Below are 14,585 nucleotides of genomic sequence, written 5' to 3'. Positions count from 1 at the left end.
GATTATTAATGGATGGATCATGGATGCATTTTATGTGTCCGTGTTATTCCTTCCCTCCTGACGGCATCCTGTTGTGTTTAAGTTGGAGTATGTTTTTGCAACCAGGTTCGTCTCGCATAGGTGCATGCTTTGTCCCTCATGCACCTATCCTCATAACAGATTTGTCACTATGAATAGAAATAGTTGATTCAGTAGCAAAGAAGCATTCACCCTGTTGAGCGAGATTAAGGGCGATACATGGAATTTATCTTGATTCCATCCAATGCATCCACCTCCATTAGGGTTTTCTTGCCTACCATGAGTGAGTACAACAAACGAGGGCAACCAGTAGGTGTCGTGTGTGGCAATCATTGAGACAGTGGACTTGTTGCGTCCGTACAAGTGAGAAGAAACCAGATATGTAGGACGCAATTGGGAACGAAGACCCTAGGCGGAAAAGTGCAGGAAGGAAGAAGTTCATGCGTATGCGAGCCAACCAGAATTTCCAACACAGAATTAAATGTCTTGTAATTTGATCCAAGGACGTATGCGGTGCGATCATGGCAAAACCGAAATTTTGAATTTAAGTATGAAAGGACCAAACTGACCGACACATTGCTGCCATTGTTAGTTTGGAAAAAGCAAAAACCTAGATGTGTGCATACACGTGTTCAAACAAGTTTCCTTTTTCAGGCAATTGACTGTAAAAGATTATTTTAAAAAACAAACGAATGCAGGTTTCGGGCATAACTTGAGACAACAAGATTCAATGTATTAGGATTAATAATGAAATCAGCTGGAAGAATTGTTGCATAAACAGTGAATGTTTGGCAGATGAATAAGGACGTCACATAAACAGTGCATGATTGACGATAGGAAAAAGCATGCCATGAATTTTGAGTTAACAAGATAATTGGACAAACATAAAATGAGTAAAGTACTGAAAGGAAAAAGGCATGCCATGAATTTCGAGTTAACAAGAATATAATGAAAGGATTAGAAAGAAAAACAGAGATGACACAAAAGGGAAGAGTATTGAAAGATGCAGTGTAACAGCGCACCGAGGAAGAAGATGAATAGTAAGAATGGATGGAACATGATTGAAAATAATAACCGATCGAAGAAGGACGAAGGAGACGAACAGGACATAACGTGGAGGAAAATGATGTACAAGAATGGTTGGAAGAAGTATTTTAGTACATGATGAACATGTATATTGTGTCGTATTAACATTTCGAGTTTTCATCTCTCTTTTCAGGCAATTTCAACCAAAACAAGTTTCGGATCACGATGTAAATCAATGGTTGTAGACAGTTGCCCGGGTGTGTATCCCTACGAATTTCTCGCATAACAAACTTTTTTCTTGTTTTGCGATGATGACATGCATAACCGACTCACAAGGCTGATTGACACTCATGTGATAAAGCTCTAGCGAGCTGCCATGTCCCTGGCACCAAAGAGGGAATCTATTAGCCAGCACGCTCTTTTTATGTGTGTGTGTGTGTGTGTGTGTGTGTGTGTGTGTGTGAGAGAGAGAGAGAGAGAGAGAGAGAGAGAGAGAGAGATGAACAAAAGCAAGAATAACTTGGTGAAACGGTAAAGGGGCAATGCCGGTCCTCCATGACTTTTCGGTCTGTTTGGCGATTATCATAGATAACTTTTTCGGATGGATCGGTTGATCGAGACCCAAAGCTGTACATTTTATATCGAGAAGACGACCAAAACAAGCCAGAGCTGAATTGCTGAGAAGATCACCTCAAGTGTGAGGACCGGTACGTAACATGTGAATAGAAGGTACACAAGCAACCGTGTATATTCTTTACACGCATCAGATACTGCATCCTTCGCTCGGAATAAGCGGGTAGCTATCTCAAAAATCAGTCATCAATCAACAACTCGGAAAAAGATGGTACATCCGAGTTGGTACGACCACACGTACGTCTAAACTTCATCCTGCTTTCCCTCGTGGATCAGATCAGCTGGACCTCCCCAGCCAGGCAGCCCCACCCTTGTACCTAAGCCTTTACGGCCCCGTTCATTCGTTCAAGTCCAAATCAGCTGCCTCTTTCCCATCCTGGCTCTGAGATGGATAAACCGAGCCTGAACTGTTCAGACGTCAAAGCAATCCGAGCACGCGACGGTAACACGTACGCGGGGTAGCATGAATGGTTCCGTGCTCTGGTCGGCCTCACCCTGACGATGCCAACCTCCCATCCTCCCATCGCCGACGGCCCACGCCACGCGCGCACGAGGCGACGCATTCCAAAGTCCATCAGGACGCGTTCGTTAATTGACCCATCGAGTCTTCCCGGAGGCTCCGGATGAGGACGTGAACAGTTTAGCTCGGACCGCAGACACACGTTAAGTCGACGTAGGACCTGAGACGAGAGAGATAGAAAGAATGCGAGAGGTAAGCTCGTCGATCAGCGACGTGCGATTTATTGCCACATGATCAAGTTATTACTACGTCGGGTTCATGCATAGCATAACCAACTCAACAACAAACTGATTGATCGGCACCCCTGCGGTGATAAAGCTCCACCACCTGCCATGTCCACGGCTCCGGCTGGCGGCACTGAACGCAGAATGCAGGATCTCAGTTTGGTGAGATATTTGGCATCGATTTCTCACCTTAAAGTTAAAAAGGCTGTGTCTACTCAACTCTTAGATCAGTGCCTTTCCTGCTAGCAGTAGGCGGCAGATGTAACCTCATTGTTTTGCTTTCGTTGTTGCCGTTATCTAACGACAGTATCACCCTATCCATGTGGTTGGACCGTATGAAAAAGAATATGCTTAACTCATCTTAGAAATTCTTTATTTCCAGGACGATAGTTCTAAAAATATATTTATTTGCCAAGCAAAAGCTGGGTATTACACATTTTAACAATGATTTTTAAATGTGTTTAGACTCATCAATTTGCAGACATGGGTTGTTCCCCTCGGCCCGCCGGCACTGGTGTAGGTTCCCCGCCCTCCGCCGACCTCTACAGCGGAGGGACTCTAGATTTGTATGTATGGTCCATGTCCCGTAGGGTTCTCAAGTCATTTGTTGTTGCTAAAATTTGAGATGGTCGCTAGGCCCATATAGCAATTTTTGATGAGTCCAACTTCTGTGTTGCTTTATACATTTTATTTTGCGCCATAGTGTTAGGATTCTCTGGATTTTACCGCGCTTGCGCGCCCATTTTATTTGTTTTCGTCAGGATACCTTACGCAGAGGTATTTAAAAGCACAAGGAAAAAATCTCAATAATATGGTGCAAAAATCATGTTAATTAGGGTAATAATGGCTTACCATAAAAGAAATAAACAAATGGAAGAAGAAGGAGGCGCATCAAAGAAGACCAGAGCGATCAACGATGCACGGATACGACCACATGCACTCGTACCGCCGGTCGTGTTCCCCTCACCGCCCAACCCCCCCCCCCCCCCCCCCCCCTAATACACTTCAGAATGACGAACCCTAGCCTCTTGAAGGATTCAGGAGGGGAAATTTGATATAAGGGCTCCGCCATGGCATCATCCCATCGAGGAGGCATCATCACCACTCCATCTCCATCTCTTTGTAATACAATAGCCCTCATGGATCCATTTTTGTATTAGCTAGGCACTTCATCCATGTTTATTTCAATTCATGTTTCATGCATAACCAGACCCAACAAACTAATAACTGATTGATAGACACCCCTACGGTGATAAAGCTCTACCAGCTGCCATGTCCCCGGCTCCGGCTGGCGGCACAGAATGCAGAATGCGGGATCTCAGTTTGGTGAGATATGTAGCATTGATTTCTCACCTTAAAGTTAAAAGGTTGTGTCTACTCTTAGGTCATTGTCTTTCCTGCAAGCAATAGGTCTCAGAGTTGTTATTTTGCTTTCGTTGTTGAGCGGGTGCTTTAATTTGGATTTTATTATGGGTGTGACTAGGTCTCAATCGATCAAGTCTCAATCAAGTGCTAGAACATATAAGAAAGAGAAAAGAAAAAATTGAAAAGAAAAATTGCACGGATTTTAATGTCTCATGAATATAATATTGACTGAGACTTATCAAGTCTTAGTCAACTAAGACCTAGTAAGAGCATTTTATTATTTCTGGTGTTTGTTGTATACTCATAGAAGATGAACAAATCAAAATTTTCACAGAAAAAAAACCAATAAGATCTTACAGGGAAAAAGGAAATCTACTCTTAAGTCCAGCTTGGAAATTCTTATTTCTAGGACGATAGTTCTAAGTTTTATTTCTCTGCCAAACAGTACTAAGTGTTACTCCCTTCATCCCAAAATAAATGATTTGACTTTGTACTAAAGTTAGTAGAAAGTTGAGTCACTTATTTTGAAACGAAAAGAGTACATTTAAAAAAAGTGTCATTAATAAAGGATGAACTGGGGCAACTTTGAAATTTTTCCTTCCACTCTTGCAGAGGCGGCAAGGTGAAAGAACTTGTGATCCCCTCTAGGCTCCGCCCACGACTACCCATTTGCATGATGCTCCAGTGGGGATGGGGGTGTGATCCTGATGCCTGGTATACTGGCAGAGCTAAAACAAAATTGTTGGACCGGCCATAGCAGTAGTTTAGACTAAAAAAATACTTCTTTGTGAAGAGATATAAGATCATTTAGATCAGGGAATATTTTTTACCTTTAGAGCCCACCTTTTTGCCTTCACTCTTCAATTTTTTCAGCCGGGCTAGGTGGGTCACTTCTTTGTTTTGTTTCAAGGAAGCTCCGCGAAGTTGAGTTTAGTATTATTTATTTCTTGCGGTGGCAATGCCCAAGCAAATGACACCTTTCCTCTTTGAGCATCTTTTCCGGCTATGATCCTTCTTGAGCTTGTCCCTCGGGACGGAGCTTCATGTATATTCCTATCGTCTCCTTAGAGTGACGAGATTAGAGTTTCTCGCCGCGTGCGCGCGACAACGAGAGGAGCTTCAAATCGATTCGAGGGTGACGACAGCGGCTCCAGGACGCTAGTCCTTAGCACGCACACAAAGATTCCCAGGGTGTCGCCGTAAGGTCAGGTCGGCTACAGTAGGGGCACGGTGACAGCGACATGTCGGCAACTTGTTCTGGCGGTAGTGACGGTCCAAAGACCTCATTATGATTTTCTGTTTGGTGTGCTTTGTATTTTTGATGAACTTTTTTCCTACACCTTACTTTGATGTTTATAATAAAATAAATATGGATGTTCTTTTTGTCTAGAAAATACAGAACTCTAAAAATGATTTAAAGGCCCCACCACACAGCCGACCCGGTCAGACAGCGTCCCGCCTCCTCTCTGATCTGATCTGATCTCCACCCGAAACCGGCGATCTTGACTCCAGATAAGCCTCAGGGGCAGCCGCGTCTTTTCACAAAAACCACCGGTGTGTTCGTACAAACAATCGTACTCCTCCGCTATATAAACACACTCTCTCGCTAACGAAATCCCCTTCTTCCCCCTTCCCTTCGCTCCCGTAATTTAAATTATTAAGGATCCTAATTTATTTGTCCCCTTCCACGTCTACCCAGTAGCTTCCACGGCTCGATTTTCTACTTTGTTTGCACCAGTAAGGCAATAAAATTCCGGCGCGAGCTCCGTCGGAGTCGCCTCCCGGTCGCCGCGCGCAGCTAGCTTCCGGCGCTCCCCCAGCTCCACCGGTCCGTCCGGCTATCGCGCGGCGCGGGGTTTCGCGGGTGGATCGCCGGCAGATTCGGGCCTCCGGTAAGGCGATTCCCCGGCTCCTGTGCGCTAAGATTGGCGGGATTTTCGCTGGAGTTTGTTCTGATTCTCTGCCTGGGGTTGCAGGGCATGGAGCGCCGCGGGTTGCTCAAGGCGGCTCTACTGGCGTCGTGCTTGCTCGTGGTTTGCTCCGGGAGAGGTGAATGATTATCTTAGCCCCACTCTTTTGCTTGCCTGCAATTTGTTATGTTAGAGTCGGTCCTGTTCCTACTTGGAGCTCCATGTTGTGCTTGATTGGTTCGGTTTGCTTTGCTTCCAAACGGGAAATGTGTCGAAAACTGCAACTAATATGTGTCGAGATGCTTATCAAGTTGGTTTCAGCAACAGCAGCAAATTGTAACTAGAAGTGTGCACTTCAAGATGACCATATCAGCAAAAGAAAAGGAAAAGACATGTACTATCACTGGTGCATTCAGATTCGAAATGCCTGCCTGGAAATGTGTCTAGTTGGTGCACCATGCTCAGATTCAGAATCAACTCTGTTTTTTTCTTTTTCTCTTCCTACAAGACGGTTCAGCTCTAACTTCAAAAAGTAACAGTAAATTTCAGTTTCCGTCAAACAGAACAAAAAAGGCTGTTACGACGATACTATGTACATTTGATTCTGAGTTATATAGCATGTATACTTATCAACTTTGATTTTACAAGTTGTACTGTTCTCCATGTATCCAGCGTTATCCATGTTGCTCTTCACATTGATGCTTTATTTTGTGGTTCAGTACCTACGGTTATACAGCAGCCATCCACTACCATATACAACTCAACCCTTGCCAAGACACTAGTGGAATATGCTGCTGCCGTAAGTTCATTTGCCTTTTCTTATCATAGTTATTCTGAGTATTTTTTTTTCAACATTCAGTATTAGTTTGTCAAATTCTTTCTGGTACCTTGGAAAACTCCTCAAAAGTATACTCTGTTACTTAAGTTTCTACCATTTATCTCCGCAAATTTGGAGTTAAGTTTGGTGATGTCTTGCAGATATATACTGCTGATTTGACACAATTGTTCACCTGGACATGTGATAGATGCGGTGACCTGATCGAGGTAAGGCTTCTTACCACGCGTGTGCTTTTCTGTTTGCTGTCACATAAAAACGACCATCCCAACTTCATACAACACTCGTATGGTATGGATGATGAACTTGTTGAATGACCCAGGGGTTTGAGATGATGGACATCATCGTAGATGTGGAGAGCTGCTTAGAGGTTCGTCCCTACTTGCCTTCAGTGTGTTTATCTCTATGTTTTCTTCCGCCTGCTAAGTGCCTAGGTTGATCCCTTTTTTCACGATGAACAAGCAGGCATATGTTGGTTTTGCCAGTGATATTAATGCTGTCGTCGTTGTGTTTAGAGGAACTCAAGAGAACAGGTAATTACCCCACACCTCATTTTGTTTGGTTGTAATAAAATTGTAATTTATGTTTTGATTCAGAATGTTTTGTCGCTGATTTACGTATTTTGAATTCATTCTTGTGTACTTATAAAATTATAAATCCTTGACATGTTTCCTTAGTTTGCATATTTTTATCTATTGCATGCAATAGTCATTTAAAAGTGTGTCAAAATACTTTATAACCCCTCAACTGTATTCATCTTCCAATTTATCAGCATCCAGAACTGGATAGAGGACTTGTTATGGAAACAACTTGATCTTGATTACCCTGGCATGCCTGAAGCAATGGTGAGCATAGCTAAAGCATATAGTTAATGCAGTTGTGTTAAACCAAAATCCGTAGTAATGCTTGATTCCTGTAGGTACACCGAGGATTTTACTCTGCTTATCATAACACAACCATACGCGATGGAATCGTCAGCGGTATTCAAAAGACTCAGAAATTGCATGGAGATGTTCCAATTATGGTCACTGGGCATTCAATGGGGGCAGCTATGGCTTCATTTTGTGCACTTGATCTTGTTGTGAGTACTCTCTGCTTTCTCTTAAATACATTAAAATTGATCTTCCTCTACTACATTATGTTGCATAGAAAATAGTTTTCCCTAACTCAATCTGCTAATTTTTCTCGTTGTGAGCTATATGGATCTTTTACCACATACTTTACCTAATGGTTGTTTTCGGACTATGCGTACTTCTACATGTCTGAGCAGTTAGTTATTTGCCGCTTCTTTCTTTCCTGATGGTTTAACCTGCACAGCTAACGGGAACTGTGTGTTTCTTTTTAGGTGAACTACGGGTTGGATGATGTGAAGCTGATGACATTTGGGCAACCTCGTGTCGGCAATGCTGCTTTTGCTTCTTACTTAAAGAGATACTTGCCTCACGCGATTCGAGTTACTAATGCAAATGATATCGTCCCTCATCTGCCACCATACTTCTCGTTCTTCCCTCAGAAGACCTACCATCACTTTCCAAGAGAGGTATGCTCCACTCTGTGGCACGCTTGTGCTGACACCTATTACACCTGTTTATACTCGCTAAATGCATATAGTGCCTTGAAAAATTCATTTAGTCCTGTGTAGTTTGTGCTTTGTGCCATATTGTTTCTACCTGGGAACCAAAGAAACCTTTCAATGTATACCCATCCCATCAGCTCCACTGCATAATGTGACGGTGTTCCTGTCCTTCCTTCAGGTATGGGTCCATGATGTCGGGCTCGGGAGTCTGGTATACACGGTTGAGCAGATCTGCGACGACTCCGGCGAAGACCCGGCATGCAGCAGGTCCCTTCCTCTCACCCCCTACCACCATCTCCCGTGAATTGTGCCACTGCCGCGCCGCATGGTACCCACTCTTGGTTAACATTGTTCGCCGCCTTCTCAGGTCTGTGAGCGGTAACAGCATTCAGGACCACATAACCTACCTGGGCGTGAGCATGCACGCGGAGGCCTGGAGCAGCTGCAGGATTGTCATGGACTATGCCGAACTGCGGTACAAGATGGACCTCCATGGAAACGTCGTGTTGTCGAAGCAGCAGCAGCAGTCTGGTCTGTCCAACGAGCGAAGAAGACACAGCGCCCAGTGAAACCCATGTAAAGAAGTTCTGTATCATCATAGTAGCACCACGCACGCAACATGTCCTTCCCCACTCTGCTTCATTGTTTCTGCATCCAGAGAGGGGATAACACCACCACGCTCGACAGGAAGATGCTTGCTGTAAATGTTTGCTTGGTAATGTGAAGCATTTTCCAGTACAAGATACTTCTCTTCTCTTTGCTCACATGTCACACCTGACTAAGTTTTCTTCCATGTTCATCGCTCCCACAATCAATTTGAAAATGTTTTGAGCTGATTTGCAAGATGGGCGCGTGACTGACAAAAATAGCAGTATATACATGAACAACATGGTTTCCAGGAACAAAAGGAGAACAATAATGTATGGGTGCTGAAATTCTGAATAACCTGATACTTTTGCTGCATGCTAAACCATGTTCGCACTACGATACAAGCAGAAGTACATCGAAGCTAATACAAATAAATGACCGATCCCGCGACTCGACACAAAAACAATAGCAGCTGTACGAAACATGGGTAATCTCTATCCTATCCCCCAACCAAACCTGAAATCTCATCCAAGAAACTGCCTGGCACGGTTGCGCAATCAGTTCCAGAACACAGGTGCAGCAGAGCGTACTCGTCGACATCGTGTAACTGCAGAAAAAGAAAGGAAGGGCCCGACACACGCAGCTCTGCGGCTTCGACAGTCTTCCCGTTCCCTTTCCTACATTTCCAGCTGCATCTTGTAGGCTCCTGAGCTCTAAAGGACATGGGTACATGACACAATCACATTCGCAAGGAATGGACGCCGCCCGGAGAAGGCATGTCAACTGCAACGACTTACAGATAAAGCAACCGTGAGGCAGTGCTGATGGCAAGAAAAGCCTTTATTCACAGACAACGGGACAGTGCTGGAACAATGACCGTGTTCCTAAACTTGGCCCGTCTGGTGCTGATGAGCAAACTCGTCGACCCCCTGCTAGAGTGACATCGTGAAAGAGAACTGTCCAGTTTACTCATTTGTACTATCAAAGCTGCCATTCGGTCGCTTCCGCTCCCTGGAGTTCTCCCCCCATATTTTAGCATCTGCAATGGCGCGCTGCCTGTCAGCAATCCTTGGGGTTTCTCTCTTCCTTCCTGTCTGAGCTGGACTGCCTGCCTGTGATCCTGCCATGTCCATTTCATCCAATCCTGACCTACGGCCAGAATCACCACCAGTAGAACTAGTCCGGCTGACCTCCCCTCCGTGCTTTGATGTCCTGGGAGAAAGATGATTTGGTGAGCGGCCGTTGCGCTGTTCGCTGTTCCGCCCACCAACATTTCTGGCCCTAGGGGTTGATGAATTGCTCCGAGTATGTTGAGTTGGGGCATTTGGATCATATGTCTGAGAAGCTAGATATGAGAGAGCAGTGACAACATCTCCTATATGAGGACGGGTTGTGGCTTGCTCTTGCAAACACATGGCAGCAACAGCTAAAGCCTGATACAGACCCCTCATAGGGAACCGGCCTTGAAGCATTGGGTCAGCCATCTTAGGAAACTTCCTGCGATCCTTGAAGAGTGGGCGAGCCTGCAGATCAGACAAGCTGTATTAATTATCCAAAGTCAAAATGAGCAGAAGTTGTCTTTTTCTAATAAACTGCAGTGGCAACTGGTTACAGACGGTAATTTTAGCAAAGTAACAGAAAAGAACATTTTCAGTCAATGGCATAGCTGGCAGGATGGTGTTTCACTAAGAATGCTGAAGTGAAACCAGGAGCTACTTGCAAACCCTGGCCAGCTGAAATAGCTATAGTATAAAAGCATACCCATGCCACCAGGTTTTGCTCCCCCTGGGGTTTGGTGTTGTCGATTGCTTTGCGCCCTGTAATCAGTTCAAGGAAAACAACGCCAAAGCTATAGACATCCGATTTCACTGTGAGCTGCCCAGTCATAGCATATTCTGGGGCACAGTAGCCATAAGTTCCCATCACACGTGTTGAAACATGAGTGTTGTCACCAACTGGACCGAGTTTTGCAAGGCCAAAGTCAGACAGCTTTGGGTGAAACCCTTCACCAAGAAGAATGTTTGACGATTTGAAATCCCGGTAAATAACAGGAGGGCTGGCCTTGTCATGAAGATGCTCTAAGCCCTTGGCTGCACCTGCAGCTATCTTCATCCGTGTGTTCCAGTCAAGAGGTTCCTTCTCAGGTGGCACATCTACATATATTAGAAAATAATACTTTAGCCTTCAACTAAAGATGCCATTGATTTTTAAAGGATTCATGAAGCAGTCATGCTGAGTACATATGTAATAATAAAAATATTACTTAGTATATACTGCTATAAGCACACATGGAACTTTTAAAGACGACATCGCAAAGAGAAGATAAACGAACCATGCAAGTGATCTTCTAATGAGCCCAGTGGCATAAACTCATAAACAAGGAGGCGTTGGTCACCATCAGCACAATAACCAATTAGATTGACAAGGTTAGTGTGATGCAAGAGACTGAGCATGAGGACCTCAACAAGGAATTCTCTATTTCCTTGGAGCCCGTTACGATCAAGTTGCTTCACAGCAACAGCCTGAGAAGTACAATCAGTTTGTTAGTGTCCAGGACTAACCCAATCAAAATAAACATAGAAACTCTACCAACATTTCGCATAAGAGGTGAATATTTCAGCTGAATCGCTCAAAATCTACAAGTTAGAGTGTACTCCCTCCGTAAACTAATATAAGAGCATTTAGATCACTATTTTAGTTATCTAAACACTCTTATATTAGTTTACAGAGGGACTATTCAGGAAGATCTCAGTGTATAGTATACTGACCTGCCCACTCTCTAGGCGACCTTTATATACACGTCCGAAACCTCCCTCGCCCAACATGCAATCTTCTCTGAAGTTCTTAGTGGCAGCAGCAAGCTCACGAAAAGTGAAAATCTGCGCGGCAATGTTTTGGCTGCTCCCATCCCGAGGGATGGTTAGATGATTATTCTTAGGGTCTGATCCACCCTGCAGCCTCAATTTATCTGAGCAGAAAATGGTTCAGAGTTAGCAGTCAGTTTCAGTACAATCAGTTAAATTAAATGATTTAACAGAAAAAAAAAAGTGGTTCACTCTTAGAGCACTAACATTCTGCCAGCAGAGAGTAGAAACATTAAAAGAAGTTGAGTGGTATTAGATGAAGGAAACTTTGCTACTACTCTAGAAGGACTTCAGCTTGAAGGAAACACCTATTTTTAACCATTTGTCTTAACCACACAACAACAACAACAACAACAACAACAACAACAAAATCATATTCCTCCCCTGGGAGCTAGTGAACAGCCACATTTAAGTAGAAGGCTTGGAATTAATACTCAACTTGTTTGAAACAACCGTTAGCTAGAGAAAAATTCGGCATTCAGTTTCTGAAGTAACACCGGAAGCATTACCGCAATGATGTAAATATTGAAAGTATTTCCTACAATTCCTCCATCACTCAGTTTCATGAGAAGAAAGGATCCTCTGCCAGTCTTTTGTACACCATAATAGGCAGGGTCCTCTTAGTACCAATCTTTTGTACGCTACAATTGGCTGGCGCTTTATGCTGCCAAACCGGCAAACCCCGAAGGAGAGGAATGGCAGATAGATTGTGAATCGCCACGACGAGTTAGTGGCCTAGCTGGACAAATACACTGCCTCAAACATAAGTACTGTATGTAAAAAGGATTGTTGAAATGACAGCCACATCATGTGTATGTATCCTCTCCGCTCCTATGTCATACTGTATCCTCCCTTGTACTATTATAGAGGGGTCTGGGTTTCAAGGCATGGTAACAAAATACCCATCGCTTGGTACCCATGCATAGACAGCCTGCTGCCTGCTCTCCTGGTTTTAGTATTGCCAGAAGCAAGGATTACTCAGCTTCCAATTCAACGCTCTCTCATAACTAAACCAGAGGTAAAAACAATCCTAGCAGCAGCCTGTGCATTCCCATCTCTTGCTCACAAGGCGCGCACACAGTCAGTCCTACTGCCGAGATCGCAGCTCAGCAAATAGGAGCACTCAATAAGTAAGCAAGCAGGAGAAGAAAGCATGGTAACACTAAACAACACCACGCCGCCGGCGCCCGCGGTAAGCAACACGGCGAAGCGAAGGCTAAAGCTAAAGGAAGAGGTGAGGAGGGATTCGCAATTGCAAGATCCAGCGGGCGCACCTGATCCGGCGCGATCCGGCGCGGCGCCGTCCTTGGCGCGGGGGTCCTTGGCGTCGGGCCCCGGCTTGCCGCCCTCCGCCTCGAGGGCCGGGCCGAAGCAGGAGAAGCAGCTCATCCAGGCGCGCTCCCCCCTCTCCTCCCCTCCCTCGCCGGAACCAGGGAAAACGCGTGGCCCGTACAGGAGAGGCCGCCGCGCCGGGTCTCGACGAGTGGGGATCCCCTCCCCGGGAGGATCTCCGCTTGCCGGAAGGGACGGGCCCCAAGCAAGACTGGATTTTTAGGCGGGGGGCGGGAGGGGAGGGGAGGGTCGAATTGGGGCGGGGGGTGGGATGGAAGCTACAGGAAGAAGGGGGAGAAGAACATGAGGCTGGGGAGGGAGCAAGGGAGGGGAGAGGAAAGGGGAGCAAAAGTCAGCTCTGGCTGTCCGAGCGAGGGCCGGCCGGGAGAGAGAGAGGGGGGGATCTTTCGGGGCACAATCCGTTTCCCTCTCCCTCAATGCCTGCCACCTCGGCATTGAAATCCCTCCACAATTCAAATTCACACTGGCAGGCGGGCGGTACAGTAGCGTACAAGTTTTCTCTTTCACATGTAGAGTAGTTGTATATGGAGCGACAATTTGTATCTACTCCTTCATGCGTGGCTAGGATTCGTTCACATACCCATCCGTTTGTGGTGGTGGTGGTACATCTTGTCACGTATCTTTAATTTATTTTGTTTAAAAAATTATTTGTTATGGTGGAGAGTAAAGGACGGCCATGCACATACCACACGTGCGATTCGCGTGGGGAATACTGTACTGTATTATTCATCTACCCAAGCTCAACTATCACCACGGAAGTAGGAGGAGCGGGAGGAGGGGTAATGATAAGGCTTATCGAGAATTGCGCTGTGGAGTTTTTGTTTTTTGTGGGGGGTGGTTTGCGCCGGGCCACATCGATGGAGAGAATGATGATGATGTCTCTCTCTCCCTCTGGAAGGAGGGCCGAACGGTGTTTCGCCGGTCGTCGTCTCCCGCGCGCTTCCCCGGGCGGCATTAAACTAGTGGCAAAGCCGATCAAGCGATCGAGCCAACCGGCTCGACTCGACTCGATCCATGGACGTACGTAGTACTCCTACGTAGAGAGAGTATCCATCCTGCCCTGCCCGCGGATACGCTCCTGCTCCCTGCATGGCCGCCCCCACGCGGTGCCATGCCATGCCATCATGGCCTACATGGCCATCTGCAGAATGCCCTGGGCCGCCTGCGTGCATCGCGGTGTCAGACAGCCGTGAAGCGTAGGAGCAGTGACGCGGAGTTGATAACGTGCGTGCCACGCGCCGTCAGGATTCAGGAACACAGCTGGCTGGAGCGCGCGCGCACACGCGTCGTCCCGTGACCCAGAGCCGCGAGCGGAACGCATATTCGAAAGAAACGTGCACACATGGACATGGCTTCCCAGGCAGCGCGTGGCAGGGGCTGGAGGCCACGCTGGTCGTGGTCAGGGTCCGTCTCTCCCGGCCACGAGACGTACGTATGGCGCAGAGCGCGCGAACCGCTATGGATAGAAGCAGCCAAGCCAACCGCCGCGCTGCTGCGCGTCACAGGAACCGAAACGGAAAAAGGACCTGGGCGACGTCCGGATCCATGGGCGCGCGCCAAGTGCCCCCGCGATCCCCGCGTCTGCGTACTAGCCGCCGCCGCCCGGGTCGCTCAGGCCGCACACGTACGCCATCTCCCTCAATCCCGACGCATCTTCGTCATTGGGTCGCACA

The 14,585-nt window shown here is 46.3% G+C and overlaps 2 protein-coding genes across 2 annotated transcripts; one reads left to right on the top strand and one right to left on the bottom strand.

The window, feature by feature from the left end:
* Nucleotides 1-5,388: 5,388 nt before the first annotated feature.
* On the top strand, nt 5,389-8,861 carry LOC125545925 (probable feruloyl esterase A). The gene is made up of 11 exons (XM_048709981.1): nt 5,389-5,678; nt 5,763-5,835; nt 6,416-6,495; nt 6,675-6,740; nt 6,854-6,901; nt 6,997-7,064; nt 7,304-7,376; nt 7,451-7,612; nt 7,877-8,071; nt 8,286-8,374; nt 8,475-8,861. Exons 2-11 carry the CDS (start codon nt 5,766-5,768, stop codon nt 8,674-8,676), a joined length of 1,053 nt encoding a protein of 350 aa, XP_048565938.1. The 5' UTR covers nt 5,389-5,678; nt 5,763-5,765; the 3' UTR covers nt 8,677-8,861.
* Nucleotides 8,862-8,964: 103 nt separating this feature from the next.
* LOC125545924 (receptor-like cytoplasmic kinase 185) lies at nt 8,965-13,303 on the bottom strand. The gene is made up of 5 exons (XM_048709980.1): nt 12,834-13,303; nt 11,464-11,663; nt 11,028-11,217; nt 10,457-10,848; nt 8,965-10,218 (listed from the first exon to the last, which is right to left on the bottom strand). The coding sequence occupies exons 1-5, from the start codon at nt 12,946-12,948 to the stop codon at nt 9,661-9,663; spliced, it is 1,455 nt and encodes a 484-aa protein (XP_048565937.1). The 5' UTR covers nt 12,949-13,303; the 3' UTR covers nt 8,965-9,660.
* Nucleotides 13,304-14,585: the final 1,282 nt, after the last annotated feature.

Source organism: Triticum urartu, chromosome 3 (assembly GCF_003073215.2).
Source record: "Triticum urartu cultivar G1812 chromosome 3, Tu2.1, whole genome shotgun sequence".
In the NCBI taxonomy this organism is placed as follows: domain Eukaryota; kingdom Viridiplantae; phylum Streptophyta; class Magnoliopsida; order Poales; family Poaceae; genus Triticum; species Triticum urartu.
This window is presented reverse-complemented; position numbering and strand designations above follow the sequence as displayed.

Coding starts and splice junctions, on each gene's coding strand:
- LOC125545924 (XM_048709980.1), bottom strand. CDS start 12,948: ATGAGCTGCTTCTCCTGCTTCGGCCCGGCCCTCGAGGCGGAGGGCGGC. Junction 11,218..11,463: donor GTCGCCTAGAGAGTGGGCAG/GTCAGTATACTA, acceptor TGTACTTCTCAG/GCTGTTGCTGTGAAGCAACT. Junction 10,219..10,456: donor AGCAAAACCTGGTGGCATGG/GTATGCTTTTAT, acceptor TCTGATCTGCAG/GCTCGCCCACTCTTCAAGGA.
- LOC125545925 (XM_048709981.1), top strand. CDS start 5,766: ATGGAGCGCCGCGGGTTGCTCAAGGCGGCTCTACTGGCGTCGTGCTTG. Junction 6,741..6,853: donor GATGCGGTGACCTGATCGAG/GTAAGGCTTCTT, acceptor TGAATGACCCAG/GGGTTTGAGATGATGGACAT. Junction 7,613..7,876: donor TTTGTGCACTTGATCTTGTT/GTGAGTACTCTC, acceptor GTTTCTTTTTAG/GTGAACTACGGGTTGGATGA.